At 32.9% G+C, this 23,934-nt stretch overlaps 1 protein-coding gene and 1 long non-coding RNA gene across 3 annotated transcripts in view; one reads left to right on the top strand and one right to left on the bottom strand.

Moving 5' to 3' along the window:
- Positions 1–23,426, top strand: part of gnav1 (guanine nucleotide binding protein (G protein) alpha v1) — a 57,511-nt gene extending 34,085 nt beyond the window's left edge. Inside the window, exons 5-9 of one of the 2 annotated variants that reach the window (XR_012397487.1) lie at positions 441–569; positions 11,839–11,968; positions 14,260–14,331; positions 19,996–20,238; positions 20,333–22,951. Coding sequence is in view for 1 of the 2 variants with exons in the window: in NM_001166014.1 (NP_001159486.1) it covers positions 441–569; positions 11,839–11,968; positions 14,260–14,331; positions 19,996–20,083; positions 23,192–23,382 (610 nt within the window). In the remaining variant the exon portion in view is untranslated. Of the gene's footprint in view, positions 1–440; positions 570–11,838; positions 11,969–14,259; positions 14,332–19,995; positions 20,239–20,332; positions 22,952–23,191 lie in introns of those variants that run through there. The other variant, NM_001166014.1, reaches the window with a different exon arrangement.
- On the bottom strand, positions 10,106–17,044 carry LOC141380182 (uncharacterized). Its single transcript, XR_012397794.1, has 2 exons — positions 14,074–17,044; positions 10,106–13,412 (listed from the first exon to the last, which is right to left on the bottom strand). It is a non-coding gene; the product is annotated as an uncharacterized lncRNA (long non-coding RNA).
- Positions 23,427–23,934: the final 508 nt, after the last annotated feature.

Here is a 23,934-nt window from a genome sequence, read left to right as displayed (position 1 = left end):
TATGAAGTAACTGAAATATTTCAGGGTATATGGAACTGTAATGCAGTCAAAACCTGCTTGAATTACTTTAGTTTTGCATTTAAATGACAATCATAGCACACATGGAATGTTCATGATCCAATCAGAAGCTAGCATATAAATTTACTTTTTAAAATGTTATTTAGATTTTAGTCTCATTTTTTCTCTGTAATATATATTGTCATGTCATGCCTTATAATTGATAAATGAGCAATATTACAATTCTAAATTTGCATATATCGGTTATTTATCGGTTATCGGCCATCAAATGTGGGAAAAAATGAATATCAGAATTTCCGGCTAAGATAAACCTACATTTCTGTGGAAAATGGATGCCAGATTGGACTTGGAAATGTGTCGTTAATTTTTTGTTTTTATTTTATATGCTAATTTGTAGTAAGATTTTCTCTTTTTCTCTCCAGTTTTTTCGAGAACATGGGCAGGATCATCGCTGACGATTACATGCCGACAGAGACGGATGTTTTGAGAGTGCGACTGAGAACCACAGGAGTGATTGAGACTCAGTTCAAAGTCAAACACCTGGTCTTCAGGTAAACAGCGTCTTTATTATGAGTTTGCCATTATTGTTGTTTCAAAACAAAACAAAAGACAAAAAAGTCTTTCAAAGTCTTTCAATAAAAACAAATGATCAATTCTACGAATTCCAAAACATGCAATAGATTAAACATCCTTTGTCTTTCTTTAATGTTCAGATGTCTAAATAGATGTAAATATTGGTATTTTCCTGCTGTTGTTGATTTTGTTGACTAATGCAACACAATTTTTTGTTTTACAAATACTGATAGAGTTTGTAAGCATCTCTCACTATCACTTTCAGTTGTGTAAATAATCAAGTATATTAGTATACTTTAAAAAGTAGCTTTGTATTTTACAATTGTCATTTGATGTTTGTCTGATGGTAGCTTTAAAAAAAAAAGCAAAACTAACTTTTTAAAGTCATATAAAAAGCATGAATGATAAAACAAATTAAGCATTTTATTTGTTTGCCACATTTTTTTCAACAACAGATTTTATTGATTGTAAACAGGTTTACAAGCATTGTTGTGTCTTTTTTCGGCTCATATTTTTGTCCGTTTTTCACTTTTTGACGAAAACTGAAAATATTGTTTTTGACAGATGATTTTTCGTGGTTGAAAATTCGGTGCATCCCTAAAATAATGCCTTGGCCACTTTATCGCAATTGCTGTTAGATGTCATAGAACCGATAGTCGTACACTTTATGAACAGCTCTCAGTATAACTTTTAGTTGCGTGAATCATCAACCCAAAAGCCTTTCGTTAATTAATTTTCATCTGATGCTTGTCTAACACTATCCAGAAATACGCTGAAATTTCTATTTAGGAAACGTGCAGGGGTTTTCCGTGTCATCTCTTGATTTGGTGATATTGAGCTTGTCGTCCTGGTATCTTGTTGAAAGATCAGCTCCTGAAGCATTGCTCCATTCATCAATATCATAACTGGCATTATCAGCGTTCAGCACACTTTCAGCTTTGAGTTTAATGCAAGACACTTTTTGAATTTGTCTGAGTTTTTTCTCACTATGACATCTTGTCTTGAGTCTCAATATGTGGGGAAAAAAGCACTTTGAATGTATGTATGCTAATCAGCTTTGTTGAGCTGAGCTTGGTGCAGGTTTTACATGTTGTAATATGAATTAGTTTTATGAGTTATAATAGTTTTTGTGCATGCTTTGAATTAGATTTTGTGTTCATATGTATTTTTTGTTTTCATATTACATATTCATATTCATATTACAATTCTGTGACGCTGTTGTGCAATTTGTATTAGTTTTGGTGATATAAAGTTAGATATTTTTTATTTTTGGCAATTTGACTTAAATAAATATTGCTTTATTTTGTGAAATTTAATTTTATTTTAAGATGTCAAAGTGTTTACATAAATTTAATTTTATAAAATAAATATTTTAAATAATTAAAATAAATTCAAACTAACTCTATTTCAAATATACTTCTTTATTCAGATTTGTTTAGATTTATTCCATTACATTTTATTATAAATATAATATATAGATTCATTACTAAGTACAGAATTTAAAGTTTTATAGTCATTTAAATGTATTCAGCAGTAAATAAATATTAAAAAAATCACTGTTTGCATGAATTGTGTTGTGTGTATGTGTGTATGTGATATATATATATATATATATATATATATATATATATATATATATATATATATATATATATATATATATATATATATATAGTTTAATTGCTAAAACCTGTTAAAAAATGCATAGATATATAGGTAAATCAGAAATAATATAGTTACTAATAATTAAATCTAAATAAGTTACAATTATGAATATAATAGACATTTAAAATTCAATAGTTACTCATACAAATGTAATGTATAGAACAAATATTCAAGATTTACTACTTAAATATGTTTTGTTGTTGATTCAAAGCTTCTGGTTTTGCTTTAGTTAAAGGAAACATTTGAGATTTATGCTTAGACGGTCACAGTCACAGCGAGTCGTGTTCCTTAAAGTGTTGAGATTAAAAAAGTTGAGTGCGCATTCATTGTCCTCTCAAGCTCAATTCTGCACAAACATTGGACAACCAATAAAACAATCCAAAGGTTTCATAGGGAATGTGAGTCATTTTCTGCTTGGCAGCTTTAGTCAGTCATTTGAATGTTAATGGAGACATTTACAGCTATGAGACTCGCTTGACGCTGTGATGAGCCTCGGAAACACCAGAGTTTTGGCATTCGGTGGAGAGCAACTGTCTTTTCAGATCCTCGGTCGCTCGCTTCTTCTTGTGCTCTTTCTGTCCTGAGAATCGCTAATTTATGAGCTCTGCTTGAAGGCTTCTGCAATAACAGCTATATTGCAGTACTTTGCATAATGCTAAATCTAAATTCCTACAGCATCCGTGACAGTTTTTAATAAAAGCACATAAACAACTTCACAAAAAATCAAAGCAAAGATGACTTAATAAATTGTCCAAGTGGGCATTTCAACAACTGTTTAGAGTCGTCTTTACCTTTTCTCTTTTTTTTTTTTTTTAAGGGAAAGTTTATGCAGAAATGTAGATTTGTGGTTTATTTACTCGTCCCTAAACCACCCAAGATGTAGGCGATTTTTTTTTTCATCTTCAGTAAAGCATTACAGAAGTTTTTTGCTATTGATATTTCATTTATAGTAAATATATAGTTTTGAACCAAACTACACTCTCAGAAATAAAGGTATGCGAGCTGTCACTGGGGTGGTACCTTTTCAGAAGGTACATGGTTGTACTTAAAGGGTGAATATTGGTACCTCAAATGTATATATTAGTACCTACATTTTTTAAGAGGAACACTTTTGTACTTTTAATGTGCTAATATGTACCCTTGAGTATTTAATGCGTACCTTTTAGGGACAAATTTGTACCTTTTGAAAAGGTACCGACCCAGTGATAGCTCGCTTACCTTTATTTTCGAGAGTGTACAGTAAAGTGTATCGTATATTGTATATATTATAGTATTTACAACTTTTTCTTAATGAATGCAACAGCACAATGTAGTTATAAATAGAGCAAACTAATAAACTGTAATAAATACTGTTTTACTATAGTAAACTGGGGTGTATTGTAGTATAATATACCCAATAGGTGTAGAAAACTACAGTACTGGGTAATTCTTTATATTACTATGGTGTTTTGTCACTATTACAACTGTTGAATTACCACAACAGGCTATTTCAAGTACTTTACCTAGTATTTTCTATTAATTACTAAAGTATTTCTCCATGTGGAAAATAACAGTCCTTGGTGATTCATAAAATGCGAGACAAGTGTTACTGGCGCGGTATTATTTACTTATAATGCATTATTATTTATAATAATGCGCTATAACGCTTTATTTAAATATAACTTGTTTCTGATTGGTCAGTGACAACATTCCAAGGTATGTTTTTCCAAATAACAACTGCTGAAACTTTATAACAATCATCTGGGTACTTTGACATCTTTTTGACCATCAGTGAATATGTTCACATTAATACACTTATATCCATACACTTTTATGTCTCTGATTTTAACTATTTGGTGCCACCTTGTGACTAAATATTATGTAGGTTAGCGTATGCTCCATTCAGCCATTTTCATTTCTGTCAGCTTTGCTTTTAATAAAAGAATTAATCAACCATTATGGCTCAAAACAAAGTTGTGTATGTTGTTGTTATGTTTTGTGGCAAGTAGTTCTGTAATAAATGGGATAAAGTACATCCTGGTGGTTGTTGTAACAGAATAAAGCTCTTCAGTTTTGTATAACAGCCCTCCGCTTTGCATTGGGTTGCCGATAAGCCGCCTGGATGTACTCTATACCTTGCTTATTGCATTGTAAGTAACAAGAACGAAGAATAAACATAATGTATATTCATTAATGTTACTGAAGATGATTGATTACTGTAATTAATGTGTACTGTATATACTGTAATTAATGTCCCTGGTATACTATGATATTTAAAAGCACTAAAACAAACTCGACAAGACCTGCACATTTTTTTATAATCTCTGCTATAGTCACTAGACACACCCTGTACTGCTGATTGACTGCAAGTGTTTTGGACATCGGTTTAACACTGTCGTCACTGTTTCTTCAAATATTACTTCTGTCTAGTTGAGCATATGGCATTGAAAGCCTTAATATAAAAGAAACTATTTTTATCCTGTCTTTAAAATCTTTCTAACCACTGAACTCAACAGTGTTAATTGTTTATGCAAAAGTCATTTGGTTCCTGAATGAGGAAGCTCTGAATGTCTCACTGTGGGTTTTCCTCATGCTTGACTGCTCATTCTTATCGCTGCGCTTCACTCGCATCCCTCGCCGAAACCTACAGATCTCTATCAGACGACGGCATTCACACTCTCACGTCTGTGTGTGTTCCTCTGAGATTCAGCTCAGCTCTCAAATGCAAACTTTTTCAATTAACATATTTAGGCATATTAAATGTTATGCATTTACACATATGTTTATTCACTTATATTTGATGTATGCATTTGAAAAATAAACAATTATTTACACATTTCTTTATTTACAAATTTGTTTATGGACTTGTTTCTTTAGTTGTGTTTATATTAGAGCTGTAAACCTACCCTGGTCTCATGGTTCGGTTCGGTTACAATTATCATGCCATCGATTCGGTTCAATTCGATATCTCGGTGCATCACGGTGCATTGACGGTGCTTTTCATACACAGTTTTATGTATTCTTCATAGCAGCAATTCTTGTATTAAAATGTATGAATAAATTTATATACTATTTGTTGTACAATTTTGTCATTTAATACATTCAGATATATAAAATGTACCTTTAAACAACACGAGCATTTAGCAAATAATATAAACAAATTTCTCCGAGAGGAGAGAAAAAGTCACGCCAGCAGGTCAAATGGGCCACAGTGCGTGTACGTGTGCGTGTGCGTGTGTTTGTGTGTGTATGTGTGTGTGTGTGTGTTTGTGTGTGTGAGAGAGAGAGAGAGAGAGAGAGAGAGAAATGGAGTACTTAAATGGAGTAGCATATGAGATGAATGACGTCAGTACACAATAACAGGTTACGATTATTAGTAAACCGATACCGAATTGTCCGCATTTGCATAGCGGTGCACCGAAAAAACAATTAATTTTGACACCCCTAATTTATATTTTATATATATATAACAGTTCCGTCTGCTTCTCGAATCTGATTGGCTGATAGTCTGCAATAACAGCACTTGTATAGCCTCTTCACCCTTGTGTTTTACTCCGCCCACATAGAGTGACAGCAGATCAATAGACTCACTACATTATGACAAATATTGCAGCTGTTGGACAACATTTAACATACTTTTGAGGCTTTTTTTAGGTGAGAATGAAGTTGTTCAGATTGCAATTATGCAGTTCATTTATAAGGATAGTGCCTATTTTAAATATTTCTAATTTCGACGATTCAGCCCTTTAGCGGCCAGCCAGTCATACTGAGCAGAGCAAAGACAAAGACAATCCGCCACAAGATGGCAACAGAGTCCACATAATAAGTGCTTAGGGGAGAAAATCTCAGCGTAAATTTCAAACTACAGCTGCACAAATCATTATAAAACAATTAAGTGACACTCTAAGCCAATCTCTCTCTTTTATATATAGTGCTGTATTTACACCATAGTAATCTGCTGTGTTTGCTTTACTTTGGCTTTTTCGGGGTTAATTGTTGTGATATACCGATTGCAATAAAAAAACACAGGCAATCTCTGTGTTCTGATGGCAATTCATGCTGTTCAGCCTTATAATCTCAAAACATCAGCAAAATCACCTGTTTTGTCATCACTTTAGACATTACGCTAGAGAATCATTCAAGCACTAGCTCTAAAGTGATGTTTGTGAATTGCCAACAGTTTTTGCTGTTTTCACATCAGCTGCAGATGTGAATGAGCGGCGGAAGAAAGTAGTTCCTCATACAAAAAGGTTTTTTAAACTCTCCGTGTTCGATTTTCTTTTTTACACACGATAATGCTGTCGAACTGTTGTATAAATGCATTATCACACTCGTAGCCGTGTGATATGGCTGTATATCGTGACTAATGGGAAACTAAGGCACTCAGTCTGCCACCTCAAGCCAATGCACGCTTTCCACCGCTGTCGATATACAGCCATATTGCACTGCTACAAGTGTGATATTGCTCATATATATATATATATATATATATATATATATATATATATATATTCATTCATTCATTCATTCATATTTTTCGGCTTAGTCCGATTAATCTGGGGTCGCGATATATTTACGTATATATAAATATTACAAATATATACATGCATCTTTATTTGCCTTATGCACTTAACTACACATTATTTACTTATTTATTAACATTTATTTTGTTTGTACTTCAAATTATTTTTAAATGTTAATTTATGCATTAAAATTTGCATTTTCTATTTATTAATTACATTTTATTGATCATCATTTTTATTTAAAAACAGTGTTTAATCAGATTCAGAAATCATTTTCTTCCTGTGATAGCATTAATTGCAAAATGTCCAAATCTGTGTTAAGCTGCATTCAGAGATGTGTGGGAACAATAGAGATGTCATGGGTGTGTTGGACAGGAAGTGATGTCGCCATATCTATTGGTAAGTCTGTGAGTATTGAACGAGTGTAATGAAATGTCAGGTGTGTATGGGTCACTGCTGACCTCTGATCTGTAATTAACAGACTAATGACGTTGATAAGCGCTTCTGCTGTCATTATGTGGCCACAGCAGATCGGCCAGAATGAAACAAAGCCATTATTAATTATTAAACCATTGTGCTGCTGGAAATAACATGACGAGGGAAAACAACAGGGAATTATTGTATCATCAATGGGATTGATTTGTATTTTTTACTATTTATTTATTATTTATTGCACAATTTTGGAAGGTTTTTTGTTCATATAGTATGTTTGTGTTTATTTTGTACTGTATTATTTTTGCATTAATGTGGTATTAATGCTTATTTATTTCTAGTAATTCTGTACTAATGATTGTATTAATCTCCATGTTTGTAGTTTTGTGTTGATCTAGGTTTGTTTATATTTATTTAATTCTAAACCAATGCGTATATTAATTTATACATTTAATTGATTTTTTAATATATGAATGAATGTTTGTAAATGGCTTTATTTGTAGTTTTCTGGATATTTGCAATTTTCTGTTCATGCATTAATCATTAATATATGCAAATTATTTACATAAGGGGGCGACGCAGTGGCGTAGTAGGTAGTGGTGTCGCCTCACAGCAAGAAGGTAGCTGGTTCGATCCTCAGCTCAGTTGGCGTTTCTGTGAGGAGTTTGCATGTTCTCCCTGCGTTCACATGGGTTTCTTCCAGGTGCTCCGGTTTCCCCCACAGTCCAAGGACATGCGGTACAGGTGAATTGGGTAACCCAAATTGTCCGTAGTGTATGAGTGTGTGTGTGATGTTTCCCTGAAATTGGTTGAGGCTGGAAGGGCATTTGCTGCGTAAAAATGTGCTCGATAAGTTGGCGGTTCATTCCGCTGTGACGACCCCGGATTAATAAAGGAACTAAGCCGACAAGAAAATGAATGAATGAATATTTACATAAGCACAACATTTTATATATATATATATATATATATATATATACATACATATACATATACACACACACACATATATTTATTTAAAGATTTATTTAAAGATTTGGTTAATTCCCTGCAAAACATCATCTTTTTACCTGCGTTTTCTTGTACTAAAAAAGACAACTCATTTAGATGCAATTCATTTGACTGATTTTTATGAGACATTGTATTTATTACAGTCTCATAAAGCACATATGGATTTCTTTTTCCATCACGTTTGAAGTGTGCACATTGATATTTTTTATCGGAGACGTGCGAATGAATCTTACCAACAAATAACATGAAGAGGATGCTGCTGGATGAAGTGGAAGATATAAAATAAATGTCACGATTGCCTGAAGACCAGAAACGCTGTCTGAGAATAAACATAGAGAATAAAGCCTTTTTGGCTAATTTCTGAGGCCCCTAATGAAACACCTCATCTTTTGTTTTGACGCCTCTTTGTTAACTGCTGGCTAACAAGCTAACTCTTTTTAGCTTGGGATCTAAAACACGGAGTGAGGAAATTTTAACTGAGTTTGTTCATTTGAGAATCCCTGTCAGCCTGTTTTTCGCATGTACAAACACGTGCCACTTGTTAGCATTTGTTATGCTAATATCCTGCTAGGCTGTTGGGAAAAGTCACCATGAGGTGATGTTGAAATCTATTGTAGTGTAGGGTCCAGCCAGTTGGTCCAATGACGGTATCCACTGGTGGATGAAGGTTCACTGCATGTTCGGTCTTTCCAGTGCACAATGTTGATTTATATTAAACTTAACTCATATCTGACTCCAATTTTAGTATGAGATGGTTTAGAATATTAATTTGTTTATCCTCGCTTTATCTGACTCCAATTATAAAACATTGAGAAGATTATTTTGTTTCCTTTCACATTATTTTAGATTATGATAGAATATTCTTTTGATTTGTTATTATACCTTATTCTCATTTACTCAGATTCCGATAGCATCTCGAGTCTTGCACCGGCCGGGTATACAATCTCTTAATACAAGCTTGTCAGTCTTGGTCATTAAACAGAGGCGATTAACCACTCTCCTAGAAAGGCAGAACACTACTTACTCAATTTAGGAGATTTTTTATGTGGTCCCCATAGATCTGTTATCTACTAATTCAAGACAAAGTATTTTAATAATAATCGCGCAGGATTATACTATTGTAGATGAAGGCCTAAATATCCACATTTAAAGTAGTTTCAACAATATTTTGTTGTTCTAAATAGTTGGCCTTTTACAGTCCAAGTATACATAAATAAATGCCAATTTGTTAGTCGGATCTCTACCAACATTGTATAGCGTGCCACGCTGCTCCGTCTAACATGTTTTAGTCCATTACTAACCTGTACAGTGGCTTGTAGTGCTATGGACAACAACATTTATCAGTGATAATAACACGAGGTTTGAATAATACAAAACATAATTTATTAGTCAGGTAAATGTATTATGCCAAATTCAATCAGTCAATTCATAAACGATCAATACAAAACATCAAATTATCAAAGATAAATCCAAGATTAAAAGATGCATTCCTGACTTTTTACATAACGTGTAAATTTTACATAACGTGGAGCCTAGGCTCCACGTTATGGGCTGATCTGGGTAGGAAGAATCGCGCTGAGTCTTTCTTAGACCTTACCTTAAATAATCCAAGAATTCCCTCAAGGAAGGGGATGTGTGTATATAAAAGTCACACCCTTCACAGTGGATCAAAAGATGCCTGAAGTTATATATTTATTGTTCTGATTATGTCTATTTCTGAGAGAATGAGACCATTGTACCAATCGCACTGAGACATTTCAAATGATATCAAACATGATAGTTAAAGTCAGTTTGGTTAATTCTAGAACATCTAAACATTGAAATGACCATATGTGTGAGTTGGGGGGGATGAAGCTGAGTTTCAGCATACTCAGATGCAAATGCAGCAGGAACTGGTTTTTCCCGCATTCCCCCTTGCTGGGTTGTGAAGTCACCAGTCTCTGTTTTCAGCTCATGTTTTGAATTGTCAAAGATATCAGAATATTTGCAATATTTCAATTCTTACAGTAGTTTGGTTGCATAATTTTTATGCAAGATTTTAATGTCATATTTTGTCATATTGAAGTATTTGAGGACATTTTGTCATCTCATATTTTAACTTTTTTTATTGTTGTTTTCTCCTAGCTAACATGCTAACTCATTTAAGCTTGGTAAAAACACAGTGTGAGAAAATAAGGACCAGTTTGTTTATTTTAGCAGCTCTATTTACTCTATTTGTCCTGTTTTTACATGTACAAGTATCACTAGTTAGCCACATAGCTTAACGCATGCTACACTGTTGGTAAAAGCCACCGTAAAATGATGTTGAAATCTAATGTAGCTTGTTTACATGATGCTTTTCTTGATTGAAACTGAATGGATATGTGTTTTTGTTGTATCAAGGTGATTTGTTATGTCCCATGTTTCGATGCGTCTTTGCTAGCTGTGATGACAAGCTAAATTTTTAGCTAGATATGTTAGCTTGGCATAAAAATGGATTTGTTTGTTCATTCAGAAAGCTTATTTGAGACTGTCAGTCTGTTTTTCAGAGGTACATATGTGTGTCGCTAACTAGCAGTCATCATTTAGTAGCCTATTAGGATAAGAAATGCTACGATGTTGGTTAAAAACAAGGTGATGTTGAAACCCACTGATGTCTTTCTCAAGCTAAATTGACTATCATGTTTTTTTTTTGTCATTTTAGATGTTTGAGGATGTTTTGTCACATCGCATGTTTTTGCCATCTTTGCTAACTGCTAGCTAACAAGCTAGTGCTCTTTTTAGTTTGGTTTGTAAAACTATATGTGAGGTGTTTTACCTGAGTTTGTTCATTTGTTTTCACATGTACAAACAGTATTGCTAGTTAGCCACATGTTAGCATAACAAATGTTACTCTGACTGTTGGTAAAAGTTAACATGAATTGTTTTTTAATCCACTATACATGGATACATGATGTTTCTCAAAATAAATTGACTTCACTTTTTGTTGTAACAAGGTATTTGGGGATGTTTTGTCTTAGCTGTTATTAGCTAACAAGCTAGCTTCTTTATCTAAAGCATGGTGTGTGGACATTTTTACCAGCTTAACATTTGAGAAGCTCTTTTTAAGCATAGTGGTTTGTTTTTCACATGTACAAGTATGTGTCGCTTATTAGCCTCATGTCACCATAACACATGCTATGCTGCTGGAGATAGTCGCCATGAAGTGATTTTGAAATTCATTAAGGTTTGAATACAAGATGTTTCTCAAGATAAATTGTGTGTTTTTGTCTTATCAAGGCATTTGGGGATGTTTTGTCATCTCATGTTTTGACTTTTTGTTTGTTAACCATTAGGTAACAAGCTAACTCTGTTTAGCTTGGTATCTAAAGCATAGGGTGTGGACATTTGGACCAGTTTGTTCATTTGAGAAGCTCTTTCAGGCACATTGGTCTGCTTTTCACATGTACAAATCACTTATTAGTCGCTTAGTAGCCACAAATAAGCATAACAAATGCTAATATGCTATTGTTAAAAGTCAGAATGAAGTGATGCTGAAATGACTGTTTCTGAATGTAGTTTGATTATGTGACGTGTTTTTGCGAAGGTGAATTGACTTTCATGTGCATTTTTTGTCGTATCAATGTTTTTTAAGGATGTTTTGTCTCTGTGTCTGAAGGATGTATGACGTTGGCGGTCAGCGGACGGAGAGGAGGAAGTGGATCAGCTGTTTCGAGTATGTGAGGTCTGTGCTGTTCGTTGTCTCTCTGAGTGGATACGACATGACGCTGGTAGAGGATCCATCTATGGTGAGGAAACACTTTTGTGTCCATGAAAAAAAGGCCTCAAGAGCCCAAAGTGCTATTTAAAGGTCAAGGGTGTTGTGTTTTAGATGATAAAAATAAGTGTAGTATTCTGAAAAAGATGTTAGTGTATTTTTTGCTTTGTATGTTTTTGATATCGTCAACATTCCATGGTTCTGTCATCAGCCACAAATAGTAAATAATAATGTTAAAATGGAAAATATATGTATTTAAACACATATGGAAAACATTATGAGACCACTGTTATTATTATTATTGGCATAAAATAGCACAAAATAATTTGCCATGTTTTCAAACCTTTATATTAGTTTTTAAAGAACATAATAGCAATGTTTTAACTTCAGAAGAGTTACTTCATTTATTGTTACCAATTGAATTTTTCTTTATAACACGCTCTAAATGGGGCTCAGTGGTTAGCATTGTTGCCTCACAACAAGAAGATTGGTTGACCCGACTGGGTCATTTGGCATTTCTATGTGGAGTTTGCATCTTCTTCCAATGTTCACGTGGGATTCCTCCAGGTGCTCTGTTTTTTTTTTTTCAAAGTCCAAAGACATGTGTTATAGGTGAATTGAATAAACTAAATTGGCCATATAGTGTATATGTGTGAATGAGTGTGTTTGGATGTTTCCAAGTAATGGGTTGCAGCTAGAAGGGCATCTGCTGCATAAACATATGCTAGATAAGTTGGTGGTTCATTTCGCTGTGGCGAAGGAAAATAAATGAAATAAGCTCTAAAATACTATTTTGTATGTGAAATTAGAAAGAAATAACCCAGATTTTCTAAAATAATATATATTCTCCCCTCCCAAATCTATCCTTTGTATTAATATTTTTAATAGGAAGCTGTACAATATTCTTTATATGTTAGTTTTGTCAATACAGAAGCTTAATCTAGAGCTAATCTAGCAAAAAAAAACTCTTGATAATCGTCCAAAAATGAGTACACACAAGTTCATATGTTAGGAAAAGGTATTAAATAAAAGGAAAATCATGAGAAACAAAAATATCTGTAAAATTTTGTAGTTTTAGATTTGTAGTTTTACACTTAGTAAAACGTAGTTTGTAATTTTATTGTATTTTTGCAATATTTGGCTTGTATATAAATGTATTATTTTTAGATTTCCAAAAATGTTCAGTGACAAACATATAATTTTGTTGAATCTATCTATTTAATAAATCTGTTTCGTTCAAATGCACCAAAATATATTACCTATATTCACTGAGAAATTGATCAAAATATTAATTTTATAAATGGGGTGTACTCGTTTATGCTAAGCACTGTGAATATATACACATAAAGAATTTGTTAATGTATTGACATTTTTAAAAAATGCTTAGAAGTAATAAAAATCAGCATCAAAACTGAAAGTAGAATTTAATTAAAACAGATAACAATATAAAATGAATTATTTGTATTGTACACTACCTGACAAAAGTCTTGTCGTCGATCCCAGTTGTAAGAGCAGCAAATAATAACTTGACTTCTAGTTGGTAATTTGGGAAAGTGGCAGAAGGTGGATTTTTCCAATGAATCATCTGTTGAACTGCATCCCAATCATCAAATACACTGCAGAAGACCTATTGGAAGCCGGATGGACCCAAGATTCTCACAGAAATCAGTCAAGTTTGGTGAAGGAAAAATCATGGTTTTATTGAGCATGTCTGGGGTAAGATGGATGAGGAGGCATTATAGATGAATCCAAAGAATCTTGATGAACTCTGGGAGTCCTGAAAGAACGCTTCATTTGCCATCCCAGATGACTATATTAATAAGTGATTTGAGTCATTGCAAAGATGTATGGATGCAGTCCTCCAAGCTAATGGAAGTCAAAAACTATATTAATTCTTTTTCCACTGCATTATGACTTTGTATTCAATACGGAACATTAAATCTGTTAAGTGACAAGACTTTTGTCTAAGCAAAGTCCTAATTAAATAATTTAAAAATCAAGGCATGATCATGTTTTATTGTGGTAAAATAAGCGTAATCTAGAAGTCTTTGCCTTTCATGTAAACCACTTCTGATACCAATTGATCAACTAGAAGTCAAGTTATTATTTGTTGTTCCTAAAACTTGGATAGGCGACAAGACTGTTGTCAGGTGGTGTAGTGCAATCTTTACAATTCAAAATCAATATAAACAATAAAAAAAAATGTTAACCAAATTTATTCGACTTGCTATGAGCACACAACTGTACCCGGCCTTATCTTTTTAAACACAGGAGAGAGCATGATGGGAAGTCTGACGGCTTGTGTGTTTTTGCCTTGTTCAGAATCGCCTGCAGGAGAGTCTCAAGCTCTTCTCTTCAATCTGCAACAACATCTTCTTCAGGGGCACCTCCATGGTAAGAGACGAGTCTATTAGCAGTGAGAGCTCCTCCAATCTCCTCCATTTAACTCAAGAGGCCACGCTAAACATATGAGGCCAAAACAATTCAAAAACTCTTCATTTGATGCAGACAAGCACACCGACATGAGCTATAATGCCAAAGTTATTTTCCAGATTAAAATGAAGTGGCCTTTTTGGTTTTTGCAGAAGACTGGATGTACGTCTAATGTACATTTGTATGAAAGCAGAATTTATTTCATAACAATAAAGTGTTTAAACTTTTTTTTTTCTTCTTCCTACCGCCTGTTAATAAATTATTATTACTTTTGATTAATATTTTTCTGTATTTTTTTTTCTTAGCGATTTGTTCAAGGAATATTTATTTTTTAATTTAACACAAATGTTATATGTTGAAAACTTTCTCTGTTTTTGGCATTGAAACAGTGGCATATATTTTGCTTTAGCAGGGTTTCCGCTGGGTCTTAATAAGTCTAAAATTAAAAAATCGAAATTTAAGGCCTTAAAAAGTCTTAAATTCGCTCTTCTAGGTTTTAAATATTTTTCCACAGGTCGTATTTTTGTGATGTCCATATAACGCTACATCTAATGCTTATTAATTTTTTTGTTGTTGTTGTTGTTGTCGCTAGGTTTTCAGGGTGTTGTAGTTTTTTATTTCAGTAGTCCAATTGTAATTTGCAGTATTACAACTACAAAAAAGGTCAACTTGCAATAGCCAATCTCAGTGCGCACAGCGAATGTAAAGTCATCTCTGTGTTTGCGAAAGTTCGCTGCAGGTGCGCGCCACATCATTTCAGCTGGCGGAGTAAGGCAATATTTTACTGACAAATGTCGAAAGCTCAGCATTACAAGTCAGGAGCTCATTCATTCATTCAATACTAGAGAGCGAATCTCTTTGCTCACACGCCGGTTTCCTCTGTTCGTGGACAAAACTTTTTGCGTGCACTCAAAACACTGGCTGCTCACGTGTAAATGGTCTGCTCTAGCTCCGTCGGAAAATGCGAACTCACAATTTCTGTGTCTTGTGTTTCCTCTTTTCATGCTTTTGCTCTCCAGAGATGCTTCAGCATACTGTAGTATTAAGAATAGTGAACTGATCAAATGAAATACAGTGTAGTTTTACTGCAGTAAAGTGAGGTGAATTGTAGTATAATATACCCTATATTGTAAAAAAAAAAAAACTAAAGCACTGAGTAGTTTGTTTATATTACACTTGTTGTGTTACAATTGCAACTATAGTATTACCACAACAGATTAATTGAAGCACTTTACAAAACACTGTAGAGCAGACACTAGTTCACTTTATTTTAGTTGACATGATAACATGAGATTGATAGTGAGATTTATTTGAAGAGTGAACAGTACAGTAGGCTATAATACCTTATCAAGTGTTTCCCTATTTTCTATTACAGTTACATTTCTGCTTGCATTACTTATATTTAAATGTTTTTTTTATTTTATTTTATTTTATTGGTATGGTGCACCTTTTGGATGTTTAATAAATGTTTTTAAAATTAAACTATTCTCTGTGTCTTTAAGTGTTTGAAACTGGAAATATCTCATCATATAACCTACAGCCAAAAATGTTATGGTTTATTAGAATAAAAATGTAATATTTAAATCTATTTTAGTATTTGGTTATTGGTAATTAATAGTTTACCAATATAAATGATATCAAAAAGCATAAAAGGAAGAGGGAACAGTGTACTGAAAGCACGCAAGAACATTTGTGCATGAGCAGTGCATATTTGAGAGAGAGAAAATTTGCAGTTTTGTCCACAAACAGAGGAAATCAGTGCACGAGCAAAAAGATTCGCTCGCTCGTCTTACATGAATGCGCTCTTTTGTCAGTGAAATAACGCCTTAGCGGAGCTAATAGAATTTTTTGAGGCTCAGGTGAAGAGTTCGCGTGGCGCCGAATTTGATTTAAGTTGAATATGAAACACTTTGAAGAGATTCTTTCTGAAACGGGTACGTCTGCACCGACATCTTTTGTGATCCGTCCATGCATGATCGTAGGGAGAACCAGATGACCAGTAATTCTTGGCTTGAAATTGCAACAGTAGTGGGAAAGGGGGAAAGTTTTTGTAAGAGTTTAAATAACCTGAGGGATAAGTTTGTTAAAACAAACAAAGAGGCCCCCAAAAACATCTTCAATGATAATGATTATCTTTTTATTCGTCTGATTTTACTGTCTGTTTCTTTTGACCGCCCCCTGTCATTTAAAAAAAAATATCTTAATAGCGAATGTGTCAAGTATAAAAGCCTCGTCCGTTTCGTGAGGTGTGTGATGCGGCGCCAGGTGAAAGCATCAGGATAAATCAGCATTAAGATGTTTGTTTGTTTTTTTTTCTGTAGTTGAATCGTGCATCTAACCTGCCTTTAGTACTGTTCAACTTAAATACATTTATTTTACAACTAATTTTGTGAATTTACATTTATTATCGCGTGTTTTTGATATTGCGATATAGGTCTTAAAAAGGTCCTAAAAAGGTCTTTAAAAGTCTTAAATTTAACCTTATGATATCTGCAGAAACCCTGTTTAGGCATTTTAGAGTCCCAACTTGTGGAGCTTTTTTTTTTTATAATAAATCCTAAAATATTTTCTCTCTGCAATTTAACTTCCTCTCTAGCTACTGTTCTATAGGCAAAAAAAGGCAATAAATCTTTTTTTTTTTTAAAGATTTATTTATTGAATTTTTTAGACAGTTAACAAACAAAAGTGAAAAAAAAGAAAAGAAAATAACGGTACAAAGAGAAAACAAAGTATAAAACAGCACAAAATTGATTAAAAGATTCAAAATAAAACTTGTATTTATTACCTTAAACTTGTAGTTTAATGTCAAGAAAGAGTTGTATGCTTGTGCTATATCAGCACTAATACTCATCTGGAAGGTACAGACCAAAACAAAAGTGCAAGATTGGCAACCATTAACTCCACAGTAACTGCCTCAAATCTCAGAGATTTGATTTGCTCCAAGAATGGCAACCAAATGTTAGAAATCTGGATCACCGAACCTCAAAGTCTATATTTAATTGTTTCTAATTTAACAAAAAATAATGCATCACCCCTGAGTGGATTAAAACATCCCTAACAGCACACAAGGGTTAAATATGTACTGACTGTAAGGGTTAAAAATAAGCCCCGCCTCCAAAAACAACTTTCTGTTTCTGCTGACATCATCAAGCATCATTTATAGCTCCTCCTCCATTCAATTTCAGTTTTAACAGTCCATTTCCATATCCTCAAATATCCCATTTCGTTCTATTATATGACCGGTCACCGAGTTCTTCATAACTCCCCTAACCTCATTATAAACTTTGAGGACTCACCGGTTGATTCAGACGTGGTTTCATTCATCTGAACTCCCTCAATGAGTTCCCCGTTTAGCATCTCCTGCTTTGATAACCTGGCCTGCAGAGTTAGCATCTTCCTCCATAATTACAGCGCACGTCATCAGTTTAGCCCAGACTTGTTTATAATTGCGGTGTTGTTTGGTAATTAAACCAGCAGGCGTGTTTTTGGTCCTCGTGTTGTCGGTCTATTTATCGTACGACCTCTTTCTGTGTAATGAGGAGCGCTAAACTGCCCTTGTTAAGATGCGTTTTATAGCTGTGTTAGTCATACTGTGTTGTTTGGAAGCGCTAGGCTAAACCAATACAGTGGTGAGTTCTTAATTAAGCCTTTATAGCTTTTTTTCTGTCATCGTTTTGGGCATTTTGGGATATTAATGGTCTGCTTTTACCGACTTACTCTTTCTTTCTCACTTTCACTTCTTTATTGTTGGTAATTAAATCATTATAGCTTTTATAGCCTACTGTCATCTTTTTGTGGACTCTCCCTATCTTTTTCCTTCTTTCCTCCTCATTTTCTTTCTTTCTTTTTTTCTTTCTTTCTTTCTTTCTTTCTTTCTTCTCTCTTTCTTATTTCTTTTTTCTTTCTTTTCTTTCTTTCTTTCTTTCTTTCTTATTTATTTTTTTTCTTTCTTTTTTCTTTCTTTCTTATTTCTTTTTCTTTTTTTCTTTCTTTCTTTCTTTCTTTCTTTCTTTTTTCTTTCTTTCTCTCTTTCTTATTTCTTTTTTCTTTCTTTTCTTTCTTTCTTTCTTATTTATTTTTTCTTTCTTTCTTTCTTTCTTATTTCTTTCTTTCTTTCTTTCTTTCTTTCTTTCTTTCTTTCTTTCTTATTTCTTTTTTTCTTTCTTTCTTTTTTTCTTTCTTTCTTTCTTTCTTATTTCTTTTTCTTTCTTTCTTTCTTTCTTTCTTTCTTTCTTTCTTTCTAATTTCTTTTTCTTTCTTTTTTCTTTCTTTCTTTTCTTTCTTTCTTTCTTTCTTTCTTTCTTTCTTTCTTATTTCTTTTTTTCTTTCTTTCTTTTTTTCTTTCTTTCTTTCTTTCTTATTTCTTTTTCTTTCTTTCTTTCTTTCTTTCTTTCTTTCTTTTTTCTTTCTTTCTTTCTTTCTTTCTTTCTTTCTTTCTTTCTTTCTTTCTTTCTTATTTCTTTTTTTTCTTTTCTTTCTTTCTTTCTTTCCTATTTCTTTTTTTCTTTCTTTCTTTCTGTCTTTCTTTTTAAGTTTCTCTAATTCTCTCTCACTTTCTCTCCTCTCTATCTAAATCTTCTTTCTTTCCATATTACTTTTTTCTATTTCTTCCTTTCTTCCTTCCCACTTTCTCTCCTTTACTCAAAGTTATGTTTGCTGTTTGCTTAAACTACTTATTTTAAATGTGCTGAAACAACACAATTCAAACACAAAAACAAAGCGATTTTGTGGCAACTTAATTGTTTCATGTTCAGTCCATTTAAATGTGTAAAAACTAATATGTTAATATTGACATGTTTCGCCAACACATATTTATTGTGTGGATCCCAGCATTTTTAAAGTGTTTCCTTTTAAATCTCTTTCTTTGTTTCTTTCTCATTTTCTCTACTTTCTTAATTTATTTCTTCCTTCCTTTCTTTCTCTCTAAATATCTTTCTTCCCCTTTTCCTTCTCACTTTCTCTTCTTTGTTTTGAAATCTATGTGATCCTTTCTTCCGTATCACTTTTTCTAAACCTCTGTTTCTTCCTTTTTTTCTCAATTCCTCTACTTTTTTCTAAATCTTTCTTTCTAAATATCTTTCTTACATTCTTCCTTCTCACTTTCTCTTCTTTCTTTTCAAATCTCTTTCTTCCTTTTTGCTTCTCAATTCCTCTACTTACTTTTTAAATCTATTTCTTTCTCTACTTTCTTTCTGTCTTTCTTATTTCATTTATTTCTTTTTTCTTAATATCCTTCCTCCCCTTTTCCTTCTTATTTTATCTCCTTTCCTTCTAAATCTTTCTTCCTTTTCTCTTCCTTTTTTCTTTCTCTCTTTTTTAAAAGGTTTTTTCTTTTTCTGTATTTCTTTCTTTCTTTTTCTCTTTATTTATTTCCTTCCCACTTTAATTTCTTCCCACTTTCTCTTCTTTCTTTCTTGTTAATTGAGTCTTTATAGTTTAGTTAGAGGCCACAAAGAGACGATGGTGAGGTATTAATGGTCTGATTTTAGCAAACTTATTTTCTTTTTCGTTTGTTGTTGTATTTGTGATCGATGAACGATTGATTCCTCAGAGCGTGTGATTGATGGCTGTTGTTGGGCATGATGTGAGAGTGTCTCCTTTTGATTTTTTATTTTTTTTTTGCAGATTTTATTCATGAATAAGATTGATCTTTTCCAAGAGAAGATCCTCCACTCGGGGCGTCATCTGCGCCATTACCTTCCCCAGTTCAGAGGTGAGAGACGAGGCTGTGATTAAATGTGAATCACGCTTGATTTTCTCCACCGACTCCTGAAGGAAAGGCTGATCTGTGTGTGCCTCAGCTGCAAAACTTCCCTTTGTTTACTCTTTTTTTTTTTTTTTTACTAAAGTCAGTGTTTCTGTTCTCAGGTTTGTTTGTTCCCTTGCTTTGATATGGTCTTTTTTTCGTTCAGTTGACTGCTTGTTGTGTTTGATTGTTTATTTTTCTTTTTTGTTTCTTTAGATTTCCTTCTTCCATTAGTATTTCATTTTGTTCTCTTTTTGTTTGCTGCTTTGTTTACTTTTGTTTGTTCTCTTTCTTTTCAGTTTGTTTTTCAATAATTTGTCTCTTCCATCTAATTGCTTATTTGTTTCAGATTCTTTAATGTTTTCATTCCTGTTTCGTCTTTTTTGTTTGCTTGATGTTGTTGTTCTACCACTTGTTTGTTCATCCTTTGTTCTCTCTGTTTGCCTGTTTGTTTTCTTCTGTTCTTTTATTTGTTTTTCTTGTATTATTGGTGTTGTTTTTATTATTTTATTTGTTGTTTCATTCATTCTTTTATTCTTTTTTTATTTTAGCTAATAATATCTGTTCTTTGTTTAGCTGTTTTCATTCTTTCATTGATTCTTCTCCTGGTTTAATTTATTGTTCTTGTTGTTTCTCTTTTTTTATTTTCATACTTTATTCTCATTTTGTGCTTTACTTTCTAATCTCTCTGTTATTATTTTATTTTTCTTTCATTCAGTAGTGTGTTGTTTTTTTTATTAACTCTCTTTGTCTTTTTTGTTTCTCATTTTTCATTTATCTTTGTTCATTCTGTTGTTCGTTAGTTCTGTTTTGAAATTCATTCTGTTCTTTAGTTTTTTTGACTACATTTATTTGACTTTTTTTAGTTGCTTTCTTTTATTTCGGCCATTTTCTTCTTTTCTTTTCTTCCTGCCATTCTTTTTCTTTTTTACTACTTTCTAAACCTATTTCCTTCCTTCTTTTCTTCCTTAATTCCTACATCTTTTGTTTCTTTCTTACCTTTTTACAATTTCTTAACTTATTTTTTCTTTCTCTTTTTTTGTTTCTTTCTTTTCTGTCTTGCCTTTTTAAACCTTTCTTTATTTTCTTTCTTTCTTCTTTCTTGCCTTTTTGCTTCATTCTTTCTTTTTTCTTGCCTCTTTGCTTCTTTCTAAACCTCTTTCTGTATTTCTTTCCCTCCTGTTTTTCTTTATTCCTTTTGTCTTTGTGACTTCTCTTTCTTTCTGTCTCTCTTTCTTTTCTCTCTTTTCTTTGTCTTGCCTTTTTGCTTTTTAAACCTTTTTTTCTTTCTTTCTTGCCTTTTTGATTTTCTTAACCTCTTGTTTTCTTTTTTCTTTCTTTCTTTCTTTCTTTCTTTCTTTCTTTCTTTCTTTCTTGCCTTTTCACTTTTTTCTAAACCTATTTTCTTTTTTCCACCCTTTCTTTTTTATATTTCTGATTCGTCCTAAAACTATTTCTGTATTTTCTTTTCTTCATGCCTTTTTTATTTCATCTTTCTTTCTTCTCTATTTCTTTCTTTCTGTTCTCTTTCTTCTCGCTCTTTTTTTCTTTTTTGCCTTTTTGCTTATTTCTAAACCTTTTTTGCATTTTTCTTCTTTCTAAACCTATTCTCTTTTTCCTTTCTTTCTTTCTTTTTTCTTTCTTTCGTTCTTTCTTTCTTATCTTTTCTAAACCTCTTTCTGTATTTATTTTTTTCCTTCGTTCCCTTAGTTTCTTTATTCATTTCTTTCTAAACCTCTTTTTTTCTTCTCTCTCCTATTCTTCTCCCTCTCTTTCTTCTCTCTCTGTCAGTGAGTGTGTGGTATCCTGCAGCTCTGTATCTCTCTCCTCAGTCTGTGTGCAGTTTTAGTGTCTCAGTGAGTTTGTGGTTTGCTGCTCTAATCAGCTGGAAAGGATCCTGGAGTTTTCCCCTCATGGAGAAAAGGTCAAGACGGATGAGGCTGGAAATTTTCTGCATGACAGTCTCTTCTCTCTCTCCCTCTGCCCCCCTCGCCGACACTTGTATATGACAAACTTAATCTCCCATCAGATTACTATAAAGCCTGTTACTACATCTAACTTCTAATCCGGATAGATGCAATAATACATTCATCATGCTGTCAATTCAATATCGATGGTTTAGTGCCCATTCATCAATCCTGCTGATATTATCACAATCATATATGCATAGACTACCATTTCCATTTTGTGTCTTTGAAAAGGAAAATCAATTATGTTCACTTTACTCGTCTTTTCTCAGATTTTCTGGAAACTATGATTCAAATAACAGGATTAAATGTTGATAGATGCTATGAAATTACTTATTTATTACTTAAATTTCTACTGGAGAAACTTTTACATCCATGTAAAGGAAAATATTAGTACCTGACATTGAATAGTTACTTAAAAGCAAGATGGATAGATGGATGGATGGATGAATGGATGGATGAATGGATGGATGAATGGAATGAAAGCAAGCCAATAAAAATGTTTTACTCTCACTCCAGTTGTCGTCACAGCACAGAGTGTAACTGCTTTCACATCGGACACAGAAAGCACAGTGATATGAAGCCCATTCATTTCAATGGCTTGTGCCACACAATTGTTGCTATACCAAACACTAGAATACACAACTCTTAGTGCTTTACAGTAAATAATTGTTAAGGTTTAGATTGTTTTTGTATTTATGTATTATTTATTATTATCATTCATGTATTATAGTAGAATTTTAGTCAGTATTTAAAATATATATATTCTTTTTATAGTTCATAAAAATGATCAAAAGTGCTTGTGAAGACATATTAAAGACTTGTATTTAAAATAAATGCAGTCATTTGGCTTTCTCGATTCATCAAACAATCCTGCAATATTTACACAAAATAATAAACCATTTTTAAACCTTGAAAATGCTGCTAATGATTTTTGGAGGATCATCTATTACTAAAGACTGGAATAATGATGATGAAAATTCAACATTCCTCTACAGAAATAAGTTACATGCCAATGTATTTAATTATAAAACAGGTGTATAAAAGAACAGTATTTTAAATCAAATAAACACACTTCTCTCAAAAACAACTTTTTTCCCGTTCGCAGGAGCTGACTGTGATGTTGATGCTGCCGCTCGCTTCATCGCCGACATGTTCGTGTCATTAAACGCGTCTCCCAGTAAACTCATCTACCATCACTTCACCACAGCCACCGACACATCCAACGTCCAGGTGGTTTTCCAGGTGGTGATGGACACCATTATCAAGGAGAACCTGGAGGCTGTTTCTCTGCTCTGAGGAAAACCTGTAAAAGACTCATAGATGAGCCAAGCATATGCTGGTATTTATTACATATGATGCTCTCATATTAATCCAAACAGAGCGACCGCACACCTTTCCTTAAGTTTATACGTTTTTCTTACTTAAAAAATTAAATATTATGCTCAAAATGCAATAATCAGGCCATATGAATCATATATTACGCTTTTGGAAGTGTAAATCACACTAAATCAACATCTCATTATTCTCCTGATGTTCCTCACATGCTGGTTAATCATCACTTAAAAATCACATTTTCCCCTGGTGTAATGTTTTTATTTAGTGTGATGCATTTTAGAGTTAATATTTTACGTTATGAATCATGTTTTGCTTTTGACTCAGTTGGGATCCAATGCATTGCAGCACTTTGATGGTGAGTTGGTGATTCAGTCTGAAATGGTTTTGTTATACCAAAATTGAGCGAGCGTTCTGTATGAAGCACAATGCATATTGTTTTGTTTACCATTTATATTCCAATTATTCGCCGATAAATATATATTTTTGCTATTTAAAATGCCATATTTTGCTTTA

The sequence above is a fragment of the Danio rerio genome, chromosome 22 (genome assembly GCF_049306965.1).
Source record: "Danio rerio strain Tuebingen ecotype United States chromosome 22, GRCz12tu, whole genome shotgun sequence".
In the NCBI taxonomy this organism is placed as follows: Eukaryota; Metazoa; Chordata; class Actinopteri; order Cypriniformes; family Danionidae; genus Danio; species Danio rerio.
The sequence above is the reverse complement of the archived record's forward strand: the minus strand, read 5'-3'. Positions and strand labels throughout refer to the sequence as shown.